Here is a 23,378-nt window from a genome sequence, read left to right as displayed (position 1 = left end):
GTTCTAACAGCACAAATCTCTATTATGATCACAAGCCAGGTTCCACATGTCAACAAGATTTTAGCTAAAAGGCTCAGTGAGACATCTTTGTAGCACAAGATTAGAAACTATTAAAATTTCACATTTAAATCCATTATTCCACTCAGTGTTATAGTCCTACTTCTCCCAGAATATTTGCATTTTGGGATAGCTGAATGGAAGCCCCCAAAACTCACACATACATCTTCTGATTTTATATTTCGTAGCCACTTTCAGATACATTGAGGAGTTCCAGAAGGATGACATCTAGTAGTGATACTGGTCTATTTTATTAGGTTACAAATAAATTATCTTTTAGCCTGAATAAGGGGATCATAAATGAGGGTACATCTTTCCTAGTTTTTCACAATCAGGGAGATTTTGTCCCTTCCAAATTTGGAGCATTAGCCTGTGTAGTCACATTGCTTTCCATTATGTTTTAAAGGATTTCAAGAACGCATACTTTCAGCATAGATGGAATTGACCTAATTTGTTACAAAAGCTATGTTTTACAGTCTGAGATTAATGTTGACAAGATTTTAAAAGATAACTATTAGTCAGTTACGTGTTTAGGAAAATGATTGGAGGAATGTTGGCATCTGAAACAAGTTAGTTTTCATGCAATTGATTTTCTGATTCCTTTTTCTTTCCTCTGCTGTTCATTCTGTATTAAAAAAAATTAGCTGTTCCCTGTGATAGTTCTAATCTGAGGTGGACTCCAGGGCTCCCTGTGTTATAAACTGAGGTTCAGGTTTTATCTATTGACTGCCAAGTCACAGTAAATGGTGGAACACAGAGTGGTGTGACAGAAATGTGGGTATATTCAAACCAGGTATATTCTACTCAGTGGCCTTTTTGCCTGACTCATGCAAAGGTTAAGTCTTTGTTATCTAAAAAGCACACTTGAAAATGGAGTAGGAAATCAGATCCTTCTGCAAAAGACTTACTGCTTTCCCGCTAAATCTAAGAATGGAAACAATTTTTTCCCCCAAATTTTCAGGGTTTCTTATGTTCCTCTGTGAGGTGAATCTGAGGTTTCTTCAGAAAACAGAGACAAAGGGACTCCCATGACTAGAGCTCACAGCCCAGATGTGACAAACTAAGGTTCCTCTGTGAGGCCTGACAAGCCATGGACTAGGTGCATGGTGTGGATGTGCTATGTCCTCTATCGTTGGTCATTTTACACTTGGGCAAGACCTGAAAGCTTCTGGGATATCTTATAGTTTCAACAAATAGACTTATTCCATTCTTGAACTAAGGTAACTTTTTTAAGTAAAACTAACTAAAAGCAGTATATTGGCACAAAACCTGCTATGATTAAAACCAGTATTTTCCTACCAAAGTACTCTGTTAGAGATTTCTCAATCAGATCGTCTTAAAAGAAAAAACAAACAAACAAACACACAACCCCCTAAAATTTAGACCCAGTGGATGCCTGTTTGATAAAGAGAAATACCTTACAGGAAGAAAGCTGCCAATTAAAAACTCACCTTTCTCTGTTTAAATGGAAATTATTCCTGCATGTTCCTCTTATGGATACAGAAATGAAAATAAAAAAGTCAGTAATCCGCTCTTCTTTATGAAGAAGGCAAGTAGGGCATCATGCACTTGCTAACCCCAATAAATACCAATAAATAGTTTACTTAAGGGTAATAAAAATTATTACCCCCCCTTCTATTTTACATACAGTCAGAAGGCAAAAAATAAGCTCTTTTTCTTTGCATACATTCACAGTGTCCTGATACATACTAACTTACATAGCTACATACTTATGAGCATTTTAAATATGGTTATATATTGTAATTATAGCATGCCTGACCACAGTGTTTTCCAGAGGTGTTATCTGATCATTCCAAAAATCACCAGTAGTACTGGCCACTGCAACAATTTCACTTGAAAATCTGACTTACAGTCTATTTTTAAAAGCTACTAAATTCATGGAGGGAAAGGGAAAGGGCAAACTTTCAGATTTTTGCCACTTGGCCAACAGCCACAAACTAATTACAGTGGGCCATAATACAAAATTTGAAAAATAGGTAAATAATTAAGTTTGTTTTTTAAAAAATCTAAAATTTATGTGTATTTGGAGTACGTAATGCTAAAGATCACCCTTGATTCTGTTATTTTTGAGATACCTGCAGTGTTTGTGAAGTAAGCCCTCTTGTTTGGGTAATATGTACTTGTGTTGAGTGCAACATTTTGAAGTGACATTCAAATGTTTATATAGCCTGTTACTTATCAGGAAAATCTAGGATAAAGAAGAAACTCAGGAGAGATAGGGGCATTAGTAATGACTTCTATTAAATTTGCCTGCTACTTCCTTTCATAAGACTCTAATTCCAGTAACTTAATTGTTACCATATTTAACTACCTGTGGTGAAACTTTCAGTGCTGAAATTAGCTGCAAGCTGAGCTTGTTTTTTGCAAAGAACCCCAAAAGAACAATGTAGGTATGTTAAAAAAAAAGAAAAGGGAAAAAAAAAAGCTAAGGGGAAAAAAAAAGTTTTTCTTTTCTTGGTATAAAAAAATCTTTTCTTTAAAAAGTGTCAGTATCTTAGGAAGCTAGAGGGGCAATGTTGAGGGAAGAAGACATCTGGCTTTTGTGTCAAGGGTGTTGAGACTGAGATGGGAAGCTGTGGTGGAGACTGAGACTGCTCAAGCAAAAAAGTGGTCTGCCATGGTAGACCAAGACTAATCTAGCAAAGTGCCTGAGCTGGGTGATTCTTGGGGTGACTGGAAGAAAAAGTAGGTGATGTACGACTTGACCAAAGAGCTTGAGGAGAAAAATGGACATAGCTGTGTCAAGAGATTGTGGACAAGTGGCTGGAAAGTTATAGGGGAACCTCATGGTAAGAAGGGAGACAAAGGCTGGAGATTATGACAGATAGGGAAAAAAAAAAAAAGAGTAAGAGTTACTTTGTGGACAGTCTGAGAGTGAGAAGGCCTGAAGAGTGGAAGCAAGATAGGATAAACACTGCAAATAGGATGAGAATAAGAACAAGGGGCCTAGAAAAGGCAGGATAGGTACAAGAATTTTTAAGATAAGGAGGAATAATCAATCACACTTTCTCCAGGAGAAGTGTGTAATGGGTATGAGGCTCAAACACCTATGAATATCGCAGCATACTATCTTCCAAAACCAGTGTTTTGGATAATCACTCTGCAGTCAGGCAGCAGTCAAAATCACCTTATCCCTCTTCAGCGCTCCCACATTTTGAGGACGACAACCTAATGCTATTGACAAATAGCATTGTGCAAATGGCAGGAGCCCTTGCTAAGCGTCCAGCCCTTAGGGTCTGTATGGGTTGAACTGGCATGTGTCAGTTTGCAGGGCCAAAGGCTCCTTCCTCACTGACACGGACAGAGGTCTCCTCTTCTCTATGGTATGAGGGAAGCAGTAAGAGCAATTAATCTGTAAGAGTTTCTTCTAGACTCTGAGGCATAGGCAGGGCTACAGCCAACGAGAAATTTAGCTGTAATAACTTTTCACTAGAGAAAAGCTTTCTGACAAAAGGGAAAGGTAGAGATTCTGCTTTAAAAAAATAATCAAAGTCCACAAAAGAATTAATTAAAATTCTTTGTTGACTGTTTCATCTTGAGGAAGGATAAACTAAAAAAAAAAGTGCTTTTTTTTCATCAATGCTAAACAGACTATAGTAGAGGATTTAAAATAGCGAAATATACAAAAGCAATATTATAAATAAAAAGTGATATCTGAAACAAAAATTTGGAAACTCTACCTGTGATTTTAAAAACTTTAAAATGAAACTTTTCTGAAATTCTTTGAAAAATCTGCAAATATTTCTGAAAGAAGTTTTTAATTTTTAACTCAAATGTCATTGGAATGAATCTGAAATGTTTCACTCTGGAATGAAAAGTCCACATTTTCTTCAGATTTTTTTTGGGGGGTTAGACAAACTAAGGCAGAATGCTTCATGGATTTACCCTAATATTAAGGCAATGTTTATACATGAGTAAATGAAACAGATTCCCTTGCAAAAAGACAGAACTGTTCTGTTACATTGTATTGTGTGTGAGATCTAGTAGATACTGTTATCAGAATACAAGATTTGGTAAACAAGGTGCTATGCTTCCAAATGCAAGTATAGGAAGAAGGCATTCATTTATAAACTCCTCATTTATAAAAGAAAATTTCATCAGTATACCTTGCTGGGATGGATCTTTTGTATTTTACCTAATCAAGCAACCAGAGCTTTAAAGTAGGCATATTGCAAATGTCTGTTGTATCTTTTATTTATTTATATATTTTCTGGTAAGTACCTCATATATTGTCTTTCTTTTCTATTACTGATGAGATTTACAATTTTTGTAAACTGAATGGTCTGTCTTTAGCATATTCTAACTTGTTAAGCAAAACAAAGTCAGCTGCCAGTCTAGGAGGTCTATGCAGGAAGAAAAGGTTTCAGAATGATGCTTTTTGCTATGTGCTCTTTTAGTATTTGCCTTTCACGTTGTCCTTCTTCTTAGGCTGATTTATCATGCAAACCTGAGCTGCAAAACATGCAGATGAAAACTTCGTTCAAACAAATACCAACGTCTTTAGGACTGTGTCTATAAGAATCTGCAACAGTCCTATGATACAAGGCATAGCCAGGAGAACAGTTTGAATTTTGGCATACAAATAAGACTACAAATGCATCCCATTCTGTCTCTGTAATTCCCACATTCAATGTGAATACAGAATGTGTCTTTTAAATTGAAGAGGCTTCTCACTTTCAATGTATTGTCTCATATCTTCAGGGCAAATGTTACCAAAAAAAAGATGAACAGTAGGAGAAAAATGTGGTTTAACACTAGCTGTCTTTTGTCAGCTTAGCTGAGACAAAAAAAAGCCTTATATCTGGCCTTATGCTTTTGTTTAGGATGTAGTGTATGAAAATGTATATAATTAAATTTCCGTATGAGTATTACTGAGGAAACAAAAAAGTCAATGCTGGAAAAGTGTAGAGATTTTTTTTTAACTATTTTAATTAACGCTGTTATATAAGGATGTCTGATAACTAAGACAAATTGGTTTCTGAAAGGCTGGAGGAGGGGGGTATTTGCTTCTTTGTTTTTCACTTTGTGAAAGGAAAGGCTACTTTTCTCCCTCACAAAAGAGAGAAATCTTTTAAACTATTTTTGATCTTTTAAAATGATTTCTGCCTGGATGGAAATCCATTTGGAGTGAGAACAGCCAAGAGGAGTTCCAGAAAGGAGAGAAACAAACAGTCCCTGGACTCAGGGTTTGTATGAAGCTGTTCAGGTCTGGGCAAGAGGAAATGCTGAGTACATTCCACAGATATCCAATAGATTATACAAGTATTCCATGGAGCTTATGTGTGCTCTTGATCTAAGTGACCTGCATCTCACACAGAGGGCTGGTTTCAAGTAATGTGAGGAATATTGCAAAATATTCAATTCTTCAGCAGAAAGGAGAAAACCAGCCTATTGAGGTCCCTTTGGATGGCAACATGACCATCTGGTCTATGAGCCATTCCTTCCAGTTTTGTGTCATCCGCAGACTTTCTGGGGGTACACTCTGCTGCATCATCCTGGTCATTAATGAAGATGTTAAATGGGAACAGACCCAATGTGGACCCCTGGGTTACCCCGCTAGTTAATGGCCTCCAGCTAGACTTCCTGCCACTGGTCACCACCCTCTGGGCCTGGCAGTTTAGCCAGTTTTCAGTCCTCCTCACTGTCTGCTCAACCAGCCCATACTTCATCAGCTTCTATGTGAGGATCCTGTGGGAGATGGTACCAAAAGCTTCACTGATGTCAAGGCAGACAATATCCACTGCTCTCCCCTGGCCTACCAAGCCAGTCATTTCATCACAGGTTATCAGGCTGGTCAAACATGATTTTCCCTTTGTGAATCCATGCTGACTATTCCTGATCAACTTTTTGTCCTTCATGTGCCTGGCAATGGTTTCCAGGCTCCATCACCTTTTCAGGGATCATGGTGAAGCTGACCAGCCTGTAGTTCCCTGGGTCCTACTTCTTGCCCTTTTTGAGGACAGGAGCAACATTTGCTTTCTGCTGGTCCTCAGGCACCTCTCCCAATTGCCACGTTTATTATTTTTGCTTTGAGGATCTAGTTTAACATTTAAAGAGCTAGGATGCAAATTGCATACTGTTTGTTGTTAATTGTTCTCTTTAAGCCTGTTGAATGGAAAAGGTAACAGGTAAAAGACAACTAGCTGACACAAGTTCTAGTAAGGCTCTAGACACTAGAGAACAAAGGTAATCACAAAGCCATAAGATTATTGGAAATAGTTAAACAGTGATTTTCCATACTGTTCCATTTCCACATATTCACATAAGGCAAAGATACCAACAGAAATGACTTGGCTGAAAAGCAGCAGACAGGCTCACAGAACTCCAATTACATCCCAGAATCAGATCTAACTTTCAAAGCATGCACATCTATCATATCCCCTAGAGATACTATTATGGTGTCATCCATAAATCCTTTACCATCCCAAATAGATTGATTACTCTGTGTCTCATCCCTGGCAAAGGCAGTAAAGAGTTAAATCCATCTGTATATGGCACAGATCATCAATTTACGTGCATCTGCATAGAATATTAGAATCAATGTATGAGAAAGCTTCACTCAGGTTTGAATATTGCTTAACAGGTGGTTACAGTTTTTGCCTTATGGTGGCTTATATTGGTTAACAGTCTTTATTTACTGTCTGGGCAGAAAGATTCACACTCAGCCATTTCCTTTTCCAAAGCATGAGAAAGCAGACACTGATGAAGTGACAATAAGGTCCGAAATCTCTTCTGGCTGAGAGAAAAATTAAGAAATTACTGGGAAAGACAGGAGTTTTAAATCTGAATAGATCACCAGAAGAACCTTCCATATAAAGGGGTCCTCAACCGGGGGTCCTCTTCTGTGGCAAATCTGGATGGGGAAAGATTTTCATGAGAAGCCCAGTCACCAGGACAAAGACTATTAAGCATCTGTCAGCTAATTAAATGAACCCTGTAGTGGAAGAGACACTATAAAAGATCAGTGCTACGTAAGCACTGACTTGTTAATTTACATCCTGCATATTTATGCCTTTAAAGATCCTTATATCCTAACCAGTCTGTTTTGGAATTGTTTCCATTTTGGAATTGTTTCTGTGCTCATTTAGCTGAAGTAGTTTTTTTAAGAAAACTGATGAATATGTGGGCGCTCCACTCTTAGAGACGTAATGGATCTTAAAAGTCAAGGTGTTGGGACACTGGAAGAGTTTGGCTTCCAATGCATTGATCCAGAATTTCCAAAGGATGATAGGCTCTTGCTCCACTTAAGCAACATGTCTGGTTTGGGAATTGGTAATTCAGGGGCTAAAGCAGAAAAACAATTTTCAGTTCCTCCTTTAGCTGTGTGCAGTCTAGTTGGGAACATATTTGAACTCCAAGGATGTCCAAAGACCTTGTGATAATTTTCATGAAAACTACTCCTGAGTTAATATAATTTGGTATCATTTTAAAGAAGGCTAATTAAGCATTCTACTATTCACAGTGCCAAACTACCACTCAAGTGCCTACTCAAGCAATTAATGGAAGTTTTGTGTAAGGAATTACGGTGATTCAAACAAACAAATGTATTTTTTCATGATAGCCTTTTTTAAAAAATTAATCTTATAAGGAAAAGGGGTAGAAAATTCAGAGAGGAATAAAATTTCCTAATCCTAAAGGATGTAAAATGTTCAGGTTTGTGTTACAACTGTTAAAGACCCCTTTCTACAAGGCTCAAATAGCTGTTTTTAGGGCAAGTCACCAAATAAAGTATTCACTAAAAAGCAATAGCTTTTACCAGTAACAGTTTGGTTATTAGGGAAGAATTACAGAGAATGTGTGAGGAAACAATTGTTATTACTGGTGTTTTGTAGTTTGAATCAAATTTCTTCACTTAGAGCCTTTCTGAATAGAATTAAACAGTTCAACAAAACACAACAATTCAGTCAGTCACAGCATTAGAAACAACTAATTAGTAAGCAATTATAAGTAAGAGAAAATAATAACAATGGCACTCATTCATTTCTGATTGCTTCTCAGGAATGTGCATACTGTGTTTTGGTTCAGCAGTCAAAACTGAACCACACAAGAACAAAGAAAACTTGTTCCAGTGTCTGGGGAGCTGAACTGTTTTTTCACTCAGTAAAGGGCAAGGAAGAGAAGCAAGTATTTCCCCCCTTGCTCTGCTGATTTCCCTGTCAAACAAGTTAGGCTCTTTCCCTTAACATTTCAGTAAAATTACAGTATGACAAACTGACCAGAGCAAGCACAGGGGCAGGTGGGGAAGGGAGGTGGAGTGGAATCCTTTCTAACTATCACAAATTTTTGCTTTCCCACTTTTTAACACAAATATAGAACTCTCTGTGCTTAGCTGCACTGGGTAACTGACATTTAATTAAATCCCATTTTTCTGAATAGCAAAGATGAATGTTGAGGCCCTACACAGAAGACCAAATACTGTTTTCTTAACTTCACATGTTTAGATTGTGGCTATTCAAAAAACCATGTTTTCCTTCAAAAACTAGATTTACTGTTTTTTGATAAATCCTTTTGAACTCCTTTCTTATTATCGAGCATGCTGTACAGCCACACTACTGCCATTCTCAGGAAGTACAATGCTTAATGGGAAGGAGGAGGGGGAAAAGAAGAGGAGAAAACTTCCATATGTTCATTGCACATAAGAAAGAGATATGACTACCACTTTAAATGAATTCTATATATCTAAACCCATCCCTTTAAAAGGACATTTTTCTAGCATTGTATAGACAATGTGTAGACAGTAAAGGGAAAAAAAAAAAAAAGAAATTGTCCCATGAGGATACTTCTTTTGCATCTTATTTTGTGTTTGAATAAGGAAAGAAAATGAAGAATGGTCAGAAAGTAGCTCTCAAAGCTACTTTCAAAGTGTCTGTGATATAATGTAATTAATTGCTCATCTTTGCAAACACCATGCAAGTTTTCATATCCATTTTAGCAGGGGACCTGTCAGATAATAAGTTATTTAATGAAAAAGTACTAAAGGTGTTTGAGTAGCAGAGTTAAATACTAGCAACAACATTGTTATTACAGCCATGAGAACTCAGATTGCATGTTCTCCTTAACAGCTCTTTTTCAAGCATCATGGGACTGCAAGGTCTGCAGAAGGTAAAATAGTTATACTTTAAAAGAATAAATACATCTCCTCTCAAAAAGAGTGCTCAACAGTGAGCAAAAACCACCCAGATGATTGGTCCATTTCTTGTGTATCTGTGATCCCAACACACTCAGGAAAATTGCTAAATGCACAAAAGAAAACAGCCATTGTCAGTGTTTCAAAAATAGTATCAGTACGAAGTCAGTAGTACATGTCTCAAATAACAATTTCTTGGGATAAAACATGTTGTAAATGTATCAATAGTGCTAGAAGGTCACCTTGGTCATATTTAATATCATTAGAGGGAAAAAAAAAAAACAAAACACCACAGTAAAAACATATGTAGGATCCCAAGACCAGAACTGGTTAAAAGCAGCTATGATTTGTTTTACTTATCAATGTCAGTGCTCTTTTTGAAACATAACTACAAAGCCCAATGAATGAGATCTTTATTCTAACAAAACCCATTTCTACAATAAAAGGTGAAACATTATTTCTATCTTTTAGCTTGAATGTGATAGATAACACCTAACAAATATTTAAGGGAGAAAAACATTCTGTATTTTGCTGACTGGCTCTTGCATTGTCTAGTAAAGAAGTCTTAATGGATAAGTAAGCTGTACGTTTAGAGAAAAGTGTTATATCCCATTTTATGGTCACTGCACACAAACCATGTAACTCTCACATAAATGTGTGAATATCCCCAGAGTGTGACATTTCCCCAAAACTCATTAAAAAATTCTTTTTGTTAGGCAGTAAAACCATGCAAGATGTAACAGTGCGACACATACATGGTAATACAGACACTTCCAACAAAGCATAGCAATGATTAGAGTACACGGCCTTTACAATTTGGCTAGCGTTGAGCTTTCAGAGGAGTCTGGTACTGGCTTTATGTGTTTTATTAGTGAAACATAGGAGCAAAGGAATGAATCATTCAAGGAATGATATTTAAGAGGGACCAAAAATTAATGCAGGCCTGATCCAAAGTCTATTAAAATCTGCTGGATTTTTTCACAGTCTGCAGTGGTAATTACACCAGACTACAGTGGTATTTGGTGGACAGTAATATAGAATTGCATTTTATTGCTATTGCTCAATAAATAATGACAATGTCTTGATGGGATGCACTGTGTGCTGATCATGTACCGTAGGCATGTTGGTGTGACATGGTCTCTGTCAACTCATTCCTGTGGTCAGCTTGTTCAACTAATGTAATTACAACATATTGCATTAAAATCATTGTTTCTAAAGAACTGTCAGTTACTAAAGGATTGGTTTAAACTTTACATACAAACACATTTATGCACACAAAAAACATATAAAACCAAAGAAGAAGGTAAAAACAATCAGGGATCTTATTATATTAACAAGAATGGATAATACATACTGGAAGTTAATACCAGATATTCATTCAGCCGTGAAGACATGGGATGGAGAGAGGAGGGGAAGAGAGGGGAGGACAGAGGAGAGGAACAGTGAAGGATAAGTCAGTTAAGCAACTAATGAAAGTGAAGCTGGTATTTGAATAATAAAAGTGTTTTCTTTGTTTCACTTATCATTCTGAAATCTTTATTAAAGGGTTTCTTTTGATGTGTGTAGTATTATGTGTGTGCATTTATCTTCCTCAGTGAGAACTTTTCTACTGGGAGCAGCAGCACTTCTTTATGACAGTAAAAAGTCAGGAAAGAGACAGTGCTTGAACCATGCTACTGACAAACCCTGATAGGCCCAAATTCATCCTGCTTAACATCAGACACTAGGGGCACTACCGTCTGGATTTAGCCCTAGCCACATGATGCAAAGCTAGGTGGCAATTCAGATTTCAAAGGGATGAGTAACCCATTGAAGAAGTTCCTCTCTCACTGACCATGGAACTTGTGCAAATATGCCCTTAAGTGCTTATGATTAGGAGGATCAAATCTGTGCCTGTGTGCTACTTACAATGAAAAAAGAAGCTAAATTAGAATGTCTTCCTCACCCTGAATTTGTACAGTTCTAGGAACAAGGAAAAACAGAAAAAAACCTGTAGGAGCCCAATAGGCAGCTGCTGTAAAATATTGCACAGCATCTGCTGTCTGTTCTGGTCTCCCTAATTAAGAATTGCATCACATAATTATGACTTGTCCACTGGATTTGACTATACTGATGATAACCTGGAAACATGAACTCATTCCAACATGAGCTTGCCTGTTTTTCAGCTGATAAATGTTTAAAAACAAAATCTATGCTGATAAAAAATAAGACAATTGCTCTGTCCTCTAAGCAATGTCCCCATTAGAAGAGAAGGAATATGACATTGGAGGAATTACTTTCCTAAAGTTCAAGAGGGATTTGAAGAAATGGCTATTTATCTGGAATAAAAATAAATAATCTCTGACTCAGAAAACTGTTGAAGACTTACATTTTGTATAGAACTTTGCTTCCATGAGGTATGTCATGGAAATACATAATATGTACTTTTCTTCTCTTTTCTTGCAGTGTAATTTAAGAAGATACAGCAGTCAAACTAAAGAGCAAAACCAACTTAGGAATAAGAAGCATTAAGGTACTAGTTATTGATATTTCATTTGTGGAAAAATAATTCAGAGATTTATACTGATATATATATTTTTTTCATTTGACTTGGCACAAATTTAGTACATATTTATAAATGCTTGGAGCCACTTAGTTTAATTTTAGCAAAATGTTTTGACCCAGTTAAGAGGAAGGGAATGAAATCATTGTCCAGCAGGCAGAAATAATATTACTAATTGGATTCATTTTGCAAAGTTAGGCAAATGAGATTCTCATTACTGGATCTAAACCAGCACGCTAAAAAATAATACCTTTTTTTTCATAGTCATTCTTTCCATAGGCTGCAACTCTCATAAGTTGTTTAGTTAGACCAATTTATCCCTATGTTTATAGTAAGTATACATGTGTCTCTAATAATTTGCTAGGCAAATGATTTTTAGGCTTAGCATGAGAAGTAATCAATTTTTGAACTAATTGTAAAAATTCTGATTTTTGACTATCTTGTCCATTATCAACTTCTGCTCATCTTCTGACTCATTTTTTCACCAAAAATCCCCCTTTATTTCTGGGATCTCTCCCTAGGCTCTGAGTTTTCCCTTAGTGTATTCCCTGTCAGAATTTTGCTCATTCCCTTTTGATGCAAACTGTAAGTGGAAGCTCAGAAGACATACTATCAAATGTAATGGGAGAGGTCCAATAATGTTTGTGGACCAAGATTTAAAGTGGACTTCGGACACCTTGAACATGATTTAGGTTGAATGACAGCACCTACATTTAAAGTCATGTTCACAAACCACGTCTCCAATGACAACAGAAAATATCCCTCCATTATGGACTGCAAAGCTGTCCAGGTATGAAACTTAGTGCTGTACGTGTGCATAAGACACAAGAGCTAGCTAAATACATTACTAGACGTGCCTGATAGTACAAGTATTAGTCCAGAATTATTTCTAAATTTTACCAAGTGACTATTTTGAAGTATTTTACCTAAAGAAGTCTCTGAAACAGAAACAGACCTTTATATCAAATAGATAAAAGTGGAAGATATAAAGTTGAATCTCTCCAGGTAAAGAAGGCTCTGAAAGAGTGTCAGCTAAATCCCTTGGAGAGTACACAATGATTATAGTAAATGAGGTTACATCAGGCTGGCGGCCAGTCACCAGTGGGGTTCCCCAGGGCTTAATTTTAGGGCCAGTTCTCTTCAATGTTTTTATAAATGATCTGGACACAGGAACTGAATATACATTAAGTTTGACAATGATACTAAATTAGGAGGAACTGTGGACTCCATTGAGGGTAGAGAGGACTCTCAGAGAGATCTGGATAGGCTAGAGAGCTGAGCAACCATTAACCGTATGAAATTTAACAAGAGCAAATGCTGGATTCTGCACCTAGGATGGGGTAATCCTGATTATACATACAAATTAGGGAATGAGAGGCTGCAGAGCAGCCCCACGGAAAGAGATCTGGGGGTTTGGCTTGATGGCAAGTTGAATATGAGCCAACAGTGTGCTCTGGCAGCCAAAAGGGCCAACCGTGTTCTGGGGTGCATCAAGCACAGCATAGCTAGCTGGTTGAAGTTGAACTTCCTAGTGAAGTTTTTGTAGCAACTGGGCACTAGGCCAGCAGTTTTACTTCTTCCAAAAACAGGGATATAGGGACCAAAAGATTCTGTGCTTGCATGGGAATGTGCTTTATGAATGTAAAAACCGTAGGCTTTATGGAAACTCTTTGACAAACTATTTGGGATGTTAAAATCCCCTAAAATCATGTCTTGAGTCTGACCTTATATTTTTAACAGCGGTTTTCATTGTTGATTGGCAAGGACTCTGTCTACTCGTTAATCTTCAGGATTTATCTCGTATGGATTTTAGACTAGAGTCTATCAATGTGGTCTATAAAGCACATTCACGGTTGTGGCACAGCTAAAGCTTGCATAAGAATAAGAAAGTGTTCTCAGTAATTTGAAGACTGAGCTAGTAAAGGTCAAGTGCTATTAACATGTAGCTAACATTTAGGTGCTACATAGAAATTGAACTGAATCGACCCTTCTTTTGTCACTGTGTTGATTACTGTGAAAACTTATGATTGTTTATTGGGGAGGTGGACTTTAAACTTAGTCTAAGTAACTGTCATCATAATGCAAAGCTGATTGAGAATCTCTCTCAGTAATTCCTGATTGTAAACAAATCTTGAAAACAAATGAACTCAAGGTAAGGTAATGAAATCGCCAAATATAGCCAAAGATAAAAAAAAGATTAGTTTAGAGCTAGGGATAGGTGTCCTCCTGTAGAAGACACAGGAGGAACCCAGAGATTCTCCCCATGAAGTTCTTTGTTTCAAAAGATAAAACTTACCCTTTGGGCATTTCAATAGAATGTCTGTAATTCATAATTTAGATTACAATGTCACTATGCTGACAGGCTATTTATAAGCTTATAATTAACATAAAAACTGATGTATTGTTCTCATTTGTGGTGTGTATTTACAGATTTTGAATTTCAAAACTTATTGCAAACTATGAGAAGTTTTCCAGTGACATTTAATCAGCTTCATACCAGACCATAAAGATTTTGTTTTACCTAGCTACAATATGTCTGACTTTTCCTCCTTATATGGCTTTTCTATATAGAAACAATCAGGAAGATTAATTCAAGTTAACTTTAAAAATAAATTATCTAGGCCATATAAAAGTGTTTTGCGGGCACTCATTCAGAATTAAAGCAGCCTCAGTGAAATTTTCATCAATCCCATTTCAAAATAGGTTCAACTAAATTAAATCAGGGTCACCTAAATAATAGTCCTTAATAAGTGACCACTCAAGCATTTAGCACTGTTTAACTGAGCTCTTTAAACTTACACCTCTTGTTAATGCACAGTATGCCTCTGGTTAGACAAGCCTGCCGAGATTTAGTCTCCAAGTATTTCTTAAAAAGTCAACTTCAGAATAGTGGAATGACTAACACCAAGTTGTTGGAAAGCCTGCATATGCAGCCTTGGTCCTCACAATTCTAACAGAAATGAAATGTTGAGGCATTCCGGTATATGCACAGAACAGAGGCTGTTCTACGCGGACTCTCTTGCAAGCAGCCTTAGTGCGCAGCTCATCCTGCTCTCACGCTGAGCGCTTGTACTGCAGAATGATGAACACCCTGGAAAATCTTACTGAATGTGAATATCCTGCATAGACACAGGTCTTGGAAATGAATGAACACACATCTTATACAAAAAAATCTGAAACTTCTTAGAGTGCCAGTTCCTTCTATTATTTTCCAGCCAATGGCACACTTTCTTATGTCTAGAAAATACAACATTAATATTAGTGATTTATTGCTGAATTCTGGTGAAAAAAAAATTATTAATCTCTAATATAAGTTATTTCAAGACTGCTGTTACTGTTTTCATTATTACTTTCAGACACAGCTGTTAGAGTTAATGGTCCCTTCCTTGATCTATATTTCTATTTTGAGAAAGGACATCGTATCTTTTCTCCTCAACATTTTTGTTCAGCTTCTTTGATCTAGTTGCATTCAAATGGTCAGCTTCAGGAGTATGAGTTTATGCAGCTGAAGTTCTGGAAGAAATTGCTGACAGAATACCAGAACCATCATACATCTGAGATACACAGACTGTCTGGGTGGCAAAGAGAATAGAAAATACGGTATTTGCAGTTCATCACCTATCTGTAGATGAGAGCTATCTGTCCTGCAGTGACGAAGTTCTTGCCTTCTCTTTTGAATATTGTGGATTATTTTTAAAGTAGTTCAATGCTTCCATTTTATTGAACAGTACCAGTATGTTTGTGTTTAATGAAATTGACAAAACTGCAACTTCAGAATAATGAAAAAGGTCGTATTTTCCTCCAAAGTCTTCAAATGCTTCAGAACCAAGTAAAAAATAAAGTGGTGTCAATCTTTTTCAGAATAATGATCCATGGAAAAAATCTTACACATTGCACTGCTGACAAAGTTTAAGTTCCCTCAGCATTGAGGAAACATCCTTGATGGTCTCTCAAATGGCTTTCATATCAAATCTCACATTAAATAGAACTTTCTGCTTTTGCAGATTTGGAAATTGTCTTTGCATTGGAAAATATATTACAGGAAGACAGAAAGTGCAAAGCAATAAAACAACCTTACAGTAATAAACCAATCACCGTGTGCTAATACAGACATGTAACGAATTCACCCACTGGAGTTGCTGAGGTTTTCATGTGGTGATCACTATGTGCCATTGAATATCTTTTGCTAATAATATGATGAAATGATTCCTCTTTATGCTAGAAAACATCTGAGAAACTGTATTGCTCTCTATCACTGCAGAAGCAGAGGAAAAATCTGGCTGAGAGATGCTTTTATATAAAAGTGCTAGCATAGTATGTTCATATAAGCAGTGTTCCAACTCTGCTTAATGATAATCTTAGTTTTCCCAGAGGTACAACTTCTTTGACTGGATGGTAAGTGTAGAAGTTCTCATGTCCAAGAAATTTTTAAACCTGTAATGATGTATGAGGGTAGATGCATGAATTATGTAAGTCTATTTATGACACATCTATTTACGTGGAAGCCAGCATGACTAGTTTGATTTCTCTTGACCTGAGGAATAATCTACACATTTCTCTAATTTAACAAAGAAATTTATACAGGCTTAGTATCAATCGCATTATTTCTGACTTTTCATACTCTTCCATCACAGCCTCTCTTTATTTCTGCCACATTTACACATCTGTGGGCTTAGATAACAGCACAGTAAAAACATCAACCTCTTCAACTAAATGTATGACAAATGCCACACACATTGTTTCCTAAGTTTTCAGCCATGAGGACAGTTACAAGGTAATTGCAATAAACATGATCAACTTCTGATTAATTTTGATTTTCATACTCTGGTATAAGCCTTGAAACAGACTAGGACTTATATAAAAGTATACAGCTGTTCGTATAAAGGGTATGGTAGGTAGACCGCACCACAGAGTTGAATTTGTACACTCCTCAAGTTTTACTCCAAGAGTCAAAAAATCTGCCTGCTTCTTGTGCTTGCAAAGACATTTGTTACAAGGTAGAAGAAAAAATGGAGTTCCAAGAATTCCCATTTTTTTTTTGTGTGGGTAAGTTTCAGTCTGGGTACAGTTGTCAATTTTGACATTTAGGATGGGAGAAAGAAATAGAAAGAATTCTAAGTAATTGTTTGCAGCTCTACAGGAGACTGAAATTTAGTGTCTACTGCACAAATCACCATTGTTTATGAAACATACAGTACTGCTTAAAATTCTGTTTAAATGTGGAGCATTCTAAAACTGAAGATATATACAGCTTTTCAAATTGCTTATTTGTCTTTATCTGATTGCTTTTTAATATCAGGGAAAGGTTGAAGGACTGATTAAAATCCAAGAACACATTAATATATTCAGCTTTTGAAAGTTGAAAGATTTATATTTAAACTTCTAGATTAACTCAGAATGTGCAAATCCTTTTCTACTTCTATTTATAAGCAAAAAGTATTACTATGCAGCACACTGGGGAACATGCACTGGCTTCATCTGCAAACAGAACAGGCAAAAGCTATCAAGTTCCAACTCAAGTGTACATGACCTAGGATTTGGTCTCGACTTTTAAATTCTCAGTGTGAGCAAATATGAAAGAACAACACTCATAAAGAGAAACCACTTTGATGTTTTTCTGCAAACCTTTCACCCATTGTCTGAAAACTAATTTATTCTTTTTAGTGGACAAAGAAGAGTTTGAAAATACTTACATAGTAAGTTCTGTTTGCAAAACCAGTTATGACAAACTATTTGCACAGAGCTGCTTATGATCTGGGAAACTTCCAGTCAAGAATAATTGTACAATGACAGTGTACAATTAAATTAACTAATCATAACAATTACTGTAAATGAAAGCCACAGTAACACAGTTTTTGAATGATGTAAATTTTGCAGGAGTGTGGTGTGCAGGAGAAAGTCCACTGGCAGACAAGTTTTAGTACATTCCTGTTTTACACTGAATTTGGAATTTTGCTCCATAAAATAATTATTTTTTCTCCCGGCAAAATCTTTTGTTTAACTTACTGGTTATTTATTATGATTAGCACTACTTGATCTATATGAATTTTATATTAATAAAATAGTAATAACTTTTTGATAGCGTAGATTGTACCTGCTGTACCTATCAGTTAACCTAACAGAACCACTAAGAGGAATTAAAGTCTGTATCTGACTCTATAACTCTGTATTCCTGCTTAAAAAAACCACCACCACCACCACCACCAACAAAAAGGCAAAACATCCTTATATGTAAATCTAGTTGTCCTTATACAACAAAGTCCTGTGAGCCATGTGTGCAAATACTTTCATACAAATACACATGTTAACATTTGGGTGTTTGATCTTAGCATTTCATTTGCATTTTCTCTTCCTAGATGTCAGATTGCTCTGTACTTGTTTTATACTTAGCTACCTTTTTTATTATTATTCAAATATTTTAAATTTATACATATAAATAGATATTTCTGAATACATAGATACATATAACTACACATATTACACATTTTATATCATGTATATAGGACTCTAAAACATTCTAGTTATAGTAAAAGAGGTAAGAAAATCATATACAACAAAACAGTCTGGACAATTAGAGGTAAAATTCTTTCCTCAGTAGTTTAAGACAATGAAGTTGCACTGGGAGGATCCATATTAATATTTAGTTCATATTTTCTGTGTAAACCAGTTACACCTCACAGGTGAGATTAAAGACTTCGATCTTTGTCTGTCATGAATCAGTGCAGTTCCGCTGAAGTCACAGGGATTAATTTATATGAGTCAAGAATGTGGCACATATTTTTATTTTTACTATAAACTAGGAAAAACATAGACCTAACCAATAACACAATGCAGAGATTTCCTCCTATTTAGCAGGGGGGTTGGGCAGAGGGCACATGGTGATGGGAGACAATATTTATTAATGTGAAAGAAAATAAATTGAATATGCTGCTTCTTATGTGGTTTTGTTATAGAACAGATTTTTCTATGAGAAACATGTATTTGTTTCAAATAATGCACAGCCAAATTAATTACAGGCTACTTGGTTTATAAAGTAATTAGCTGAATAGATGTTTAAAAGTTTAGGAAGGTGGTAAAGCAATACCATTTGAGCAAATCATTCTCCACAGGAACAATATTTATGGATTTGATGTACCTGGTTTACCTCATGTCTTGTCCCTTAGATTTGAATGAGTGATGTGAAAAGATTGCAAGAGTGATCTCCTTTACAAAAAAAAACAAAACAAAACAAAAAACCCACACAAACAAACCCCCCCCAAAACAAAAAGGAAAACTTTGGAAAGGAAAAGGAAGTTCCTTTACAATAAAGGAAAATCATATACCTGATGTCAGGTTGTGATGTCGTGGAGCTTCTTTTACTGGTGGGACTCCTAAAGAACAAAACAGATGACAAATTAATCTTCAGTTTCAGACCAAAATACTTAAATAAGTTTCAATAAGAAACATGCTAGTTTCTTGGAATCAGCTCACAGATAGGAATCTGTATAAAACAAATTGACTTTTTAAATGTGACTTTCCTAGTAAATTATTTAAACATAGAAATTTTATGTCTAGTAAAACCACAGAAGCAAACTGCTTCTAGATAACTAGTTTAGCAAACTTGTACCAGCACAACTAACTAACTGTTATCCTTTGATATAGGACTTCAATATACAACATTTATATGTAAGCCACTGTCTTTAACCAATGTAGAGAAAACATTCATGTCTTAGACCACTAACTTAATAAATTAGTGTAACTTATTACTATTAATATCTTCAGAAGTATAGCAGAAACAACTTCTCTGTCTGTTGCAGGGAAGCAATCAAGGCAGTGCTGTGTGCACCAGGTTAGTCGGTGTATAGGTGACCATGAAGTCTACCTTATGTGTAAAAAGCGCTTCTTGTTATCAATGTAGTTATGCTACAACATGAAGCTGGTGATCTAAAGCATCCCACAACCTATAGAGATGAACTTTGCAGTACCTCACCAGGGAGGATAACAGCAGACTAAGTAGGGACTACTAATCCACTCGTCTGTGGATACGGTGCTGGAGGACCCTGCAGACAGGCTAATGCTGTACCAGCCAGGGAGGGTCACAGGCAGGGCACTGCTGCAGCCACATTGGGTGTGCTGATGTAATCCTTGATAGGCGTGTGCAAAGGAGCCATCAAACACACTGGGGATTTATGCACAGTTTCATCATTTTGGCTTCCTTGCACATATTTAGAAAGCCTAGCAAAACTCCTCTTTCCAATCGCATGAAAAAACTCATGTTTGCATTTTCATTGCTATTTGCAGAGATTTTCATCCCTTTATTACCTTTGGCTTTTTCATCTTTCAGATGTTTCTTCTCAATAAGTTTTTCTAGGAAGGAAAAAGTAGCATAGTTCAAGGATGGTAAATTGACTGCTGAATAGGTTATTACCTAGAGTTTTCAAGTAAAATTCTTTGAAAATTAACACAGGTCTTTCAGGTTGTTTCAAATAGCAATACATGCAAAACTGTAATCTCATACTATTTTTATTGTGATCTTCTACATATATATGCACACACAGAGTAAATTCCTACCTTCTTTTTCTTTAGCTGTCTTTGTTTTTTTCATGGCTAGAAAGATTTGCAAGGAAACAACATGAAGTGACAGTCATCAGAAATATGGGGTTCTTAAAATAAGTACATTGCACAAAGTTGATCTCCCTAGTAATTTTCCTGGAATAATAACTGTGCTAAATGTGTCTCATGGCATGTATACAATGTATCTAATATTACAACAGTGGCTGCTACCCTTAGTGGCAGTGGCAGTTCTGGGCTTTCTGACAGTCATTGGAAATGGTTCGAATATTGCTGGTTGCAGAGTAGTTTGGAAACTCCTGATAAAGGCTTTAGGCACTAGAATTCTGTAATTTCCTAATTACTGCCAGAATTTACTAATTATTGGTTCCCAAAATGCACCAGGGCAAGATCCTTCTGCCTATTGCTTGCTTTTTACCCTCTTTCCCAGAGCAATCTCAGTCGTCTGAAACAAACACACACACACACACACACAGAGGATACAGAGCTAGATGGACCTTTAGAACCACCAAATGTGACCATTCTGAAGTCCTACAGCACTAGATTCTGATTTATTTTATTTAGTTTGCTTTTCTCTAATCGTACATTCACTTAAAAGATGTGCTTTTTTCTTTTCGGCATCCTTTTCCCCAGCCTGCAAACACAGACATTTGGTCTGTGATTCTATTCAACAAGGCAGACTGAAATTAAGAAAGGTGTATTGCTTCAGGCATCTGAGCCCATTTCAGTATTCCCTGTTGACTACAGCAGAAAACTGGCAGGCTGCTTTTGAATTGTTCATTTACACTTCATATCACCCAACCGGTTGTAATACTGGTTTGTTCAAAGTCTTCTGGTGCATGTGTTATCTGATTAACACCAGCTTGCTCAGTGCTGATCACCTTTGTCTAGCTCACCAAAACATGCTGCAGAAGATGAACAGTGAAAATAACGTAATCAGCCGATCAGAATAGTCTTTGGTAGAGAACTGCGTAGCTGCAATGCTGTCAGTTTACCAACACTGGTTTACATCAGCATTGTTCATTGTTGATGAACAATATGTATTAATCAACACTGCTATGTTCATTAATTCTTTCCATAAGACATACCAGAGAAATGTAATATTTACCTGCAGTTGGGATTTCACCTGTTGGTTCTCCAGGAAAATATCAGAAATGAAGAAGCAGGCGGGGAGGAAAACAATATGGTTCAGTACCATGTTTTTTCAAGGTAAGTAACCATTTAAATATATCTCTCTCATCTGCAACTTTTCTGCAGGACATTAATTTGCAAAGAAATGTGCCTTAACAATGGGCATGTACACAGAATTTCACACTGAATTCTAAGAGTCCCACTCTTTGAAGTACTATAATCCAGCATGCAGTGGTTCCTGCAAAGACAAACACTGTGCCAATCAAAGCTTTCTGGCAAGCAAATATTTAAAGAGTTCTTTTAAAATGTGCATTCAAGGTTATAGCTGACTATGCTATTTTCCAAAAAATGTATTCAGTTTAATTGTTATCTCTCTTTTCTTATCATCCACACATCCCAACCAAAGGCTGACACTGACCTTGAATACCTGGCATTCACCCCTGAATAACTGTTTCTCCTGCATTATCAGTTTGCCTTGCCTTATAAGAGTAAAAGCTCTTGAGAGCTGGAAAAATTTTGACTACATCTTTGCACAGCACCTAGCACAAAAGAAGCGTATATTCCCCTGCTATTATAATACCTATAATAATAGATGAAAATTGATCAACGTGATAGGATAGGAAACCCCTGGTATAAACCATCATTACTCTCTTTAAATCAAAGGAATGAATTAAATTGTGATTTGGAATTGAAAAATTTTTTACACATCACTACTTCATTAGTCCCTGTTTTATTTTAGAACCCCATTTTAAGGAAAGAGAATAACCTCAGCAGCCAGGCAAAACCTTCTGAACCTAGAGCTGGATAAAAAAAGGAATATGCTCACAAAACAGTTAAAACTCTCCCTTGATTGAATTATCTCTGTATTTTCTTCATGCTGAGTTTTGGCTTCAGATGAACATGAGGTTCTACAGCTCACACCAAGGTGAAAATGTTTCAGTCAATGTTTTTTCAACAGGAAGACTGAGCAATTAAGCATGGTTTTCACTAATACATCCCAGGAAACTTTAATTCAGGTCTTCATTCATAAGGAGACTCATAAATGTCAGTGCTCAATACTTAGGCACCACAGGCATTCAGCAAAGGCCAGTTTTGCTGCTATTAAATGTTCACATGCTTAAGTCTTTTAATATTTACATTTCTGCTTATGATTATGCTCATACTTGCTGAAAGCTGATACATTACTGCATCGTGACCTGTGGATAAATATGTCTTCCAGTTTCACAAGAAAAAAAAGATTTGTCTGAGGCACCAAATCTAGGAAAGGGGTTCATGCCCTCACTCCTTAACTGAGGAGTTCTTTCTCTTGATTGCAAAACACAGGTTGGTATTATTTCTTGCATGAGTAAGAAATGCCCTCTGTTCGAGGTAACCTCTCACAATCTGAAAGTCTTTAGTCAGTATGCAGGGAGTAAATTCTGAGTTTCATTACACATTCAAATTTGATATAGAATCAATTGCTGTCAAAGACCCTCCTGCACGATGAAATAGAAATAGTGAAAAATGAGATAGTTTACTAATTACTTTTACAATTACATGGTAATTCAATTAGCAGGTTACTATAAAAATATATTTATTGTTAATTTGGGGACTTTTCAAACTCAAACTTGTATTTCTGTTTATAACCTGTCATTCATTTGATGATATAATCTCTCTATGGATTTAAACTCCATTTACTTTTACCATAAGACTGCACAGGCTGTAATGTGTGAATAAATTTGGCCCAGGAAAAGTGTATGGATTTATTTTACATTCCTACTAGACCTGAACTCCAAAATCAGTGAGTATTTTGTGTCCATGGCTATGTCTCATGTTGAATTACATGTTAGCTACATCCATGTGATGGCAAGTATAACTGTACACCTGGCTGAGAAATATATGAAGCAAAGAGCTCTATATATAGAGCTCTAGAAATAAAGAAAGTGGTGATACAACTAAGTGTTCTTTGAG

At 36.3% G+C, this 23,378-nt stretch overlaps 1 protein-coding gene across 1 annotated transcript in view; it reads right to left on the bottom strand.

The window, feature by feature from the left end:
- Positions 1–23,378, bottom strand: part of TRDN (triadin) — a 199,601-nt gene that overhangs the window by 254 nt on the left and 175,969 nt on the right. Inside the window, exons 34-37 of the mRNA XM_075707713.1 lie at positions 21,406–21,432; positions 20,298–20,333; positions 20,049–20,093; positions 19,070–19,117 (exon numbers count right to left, since the gene is read on the bottom strand). Coding sequence (XP_075563828.1) covers positions 19,070–19,117; positions 20,049–20,093; positions 20,298–20,333; positions 21,406–21,432 — 156 coding nt within the window. The remainder of the gene's footprint in view (positions 1–19,069; positions 19,118–20,048; positions 20,094–20,297; positions 20,334–21,405; positions 21,433–23,378) is intronic.

This window comes from Pelecanus crispus, chromosome 3, assembly GCF_030463565.1.
Source record: "Pelecanus crispus isolate bPelCri1 chromosome 3, bPelCri1.pri, whole genome shotgun sequence".
NCBI lineage: Eukaryota > Metazoa > Chordata > Aves > Pelecaniformes > Pelecanidae > Pelecanus > Pelecanus crispus.
Note: the sequence above shows the minus strand (reverse complement) of the source record. Positions and strands in the feature narration are given on the sequence as shown.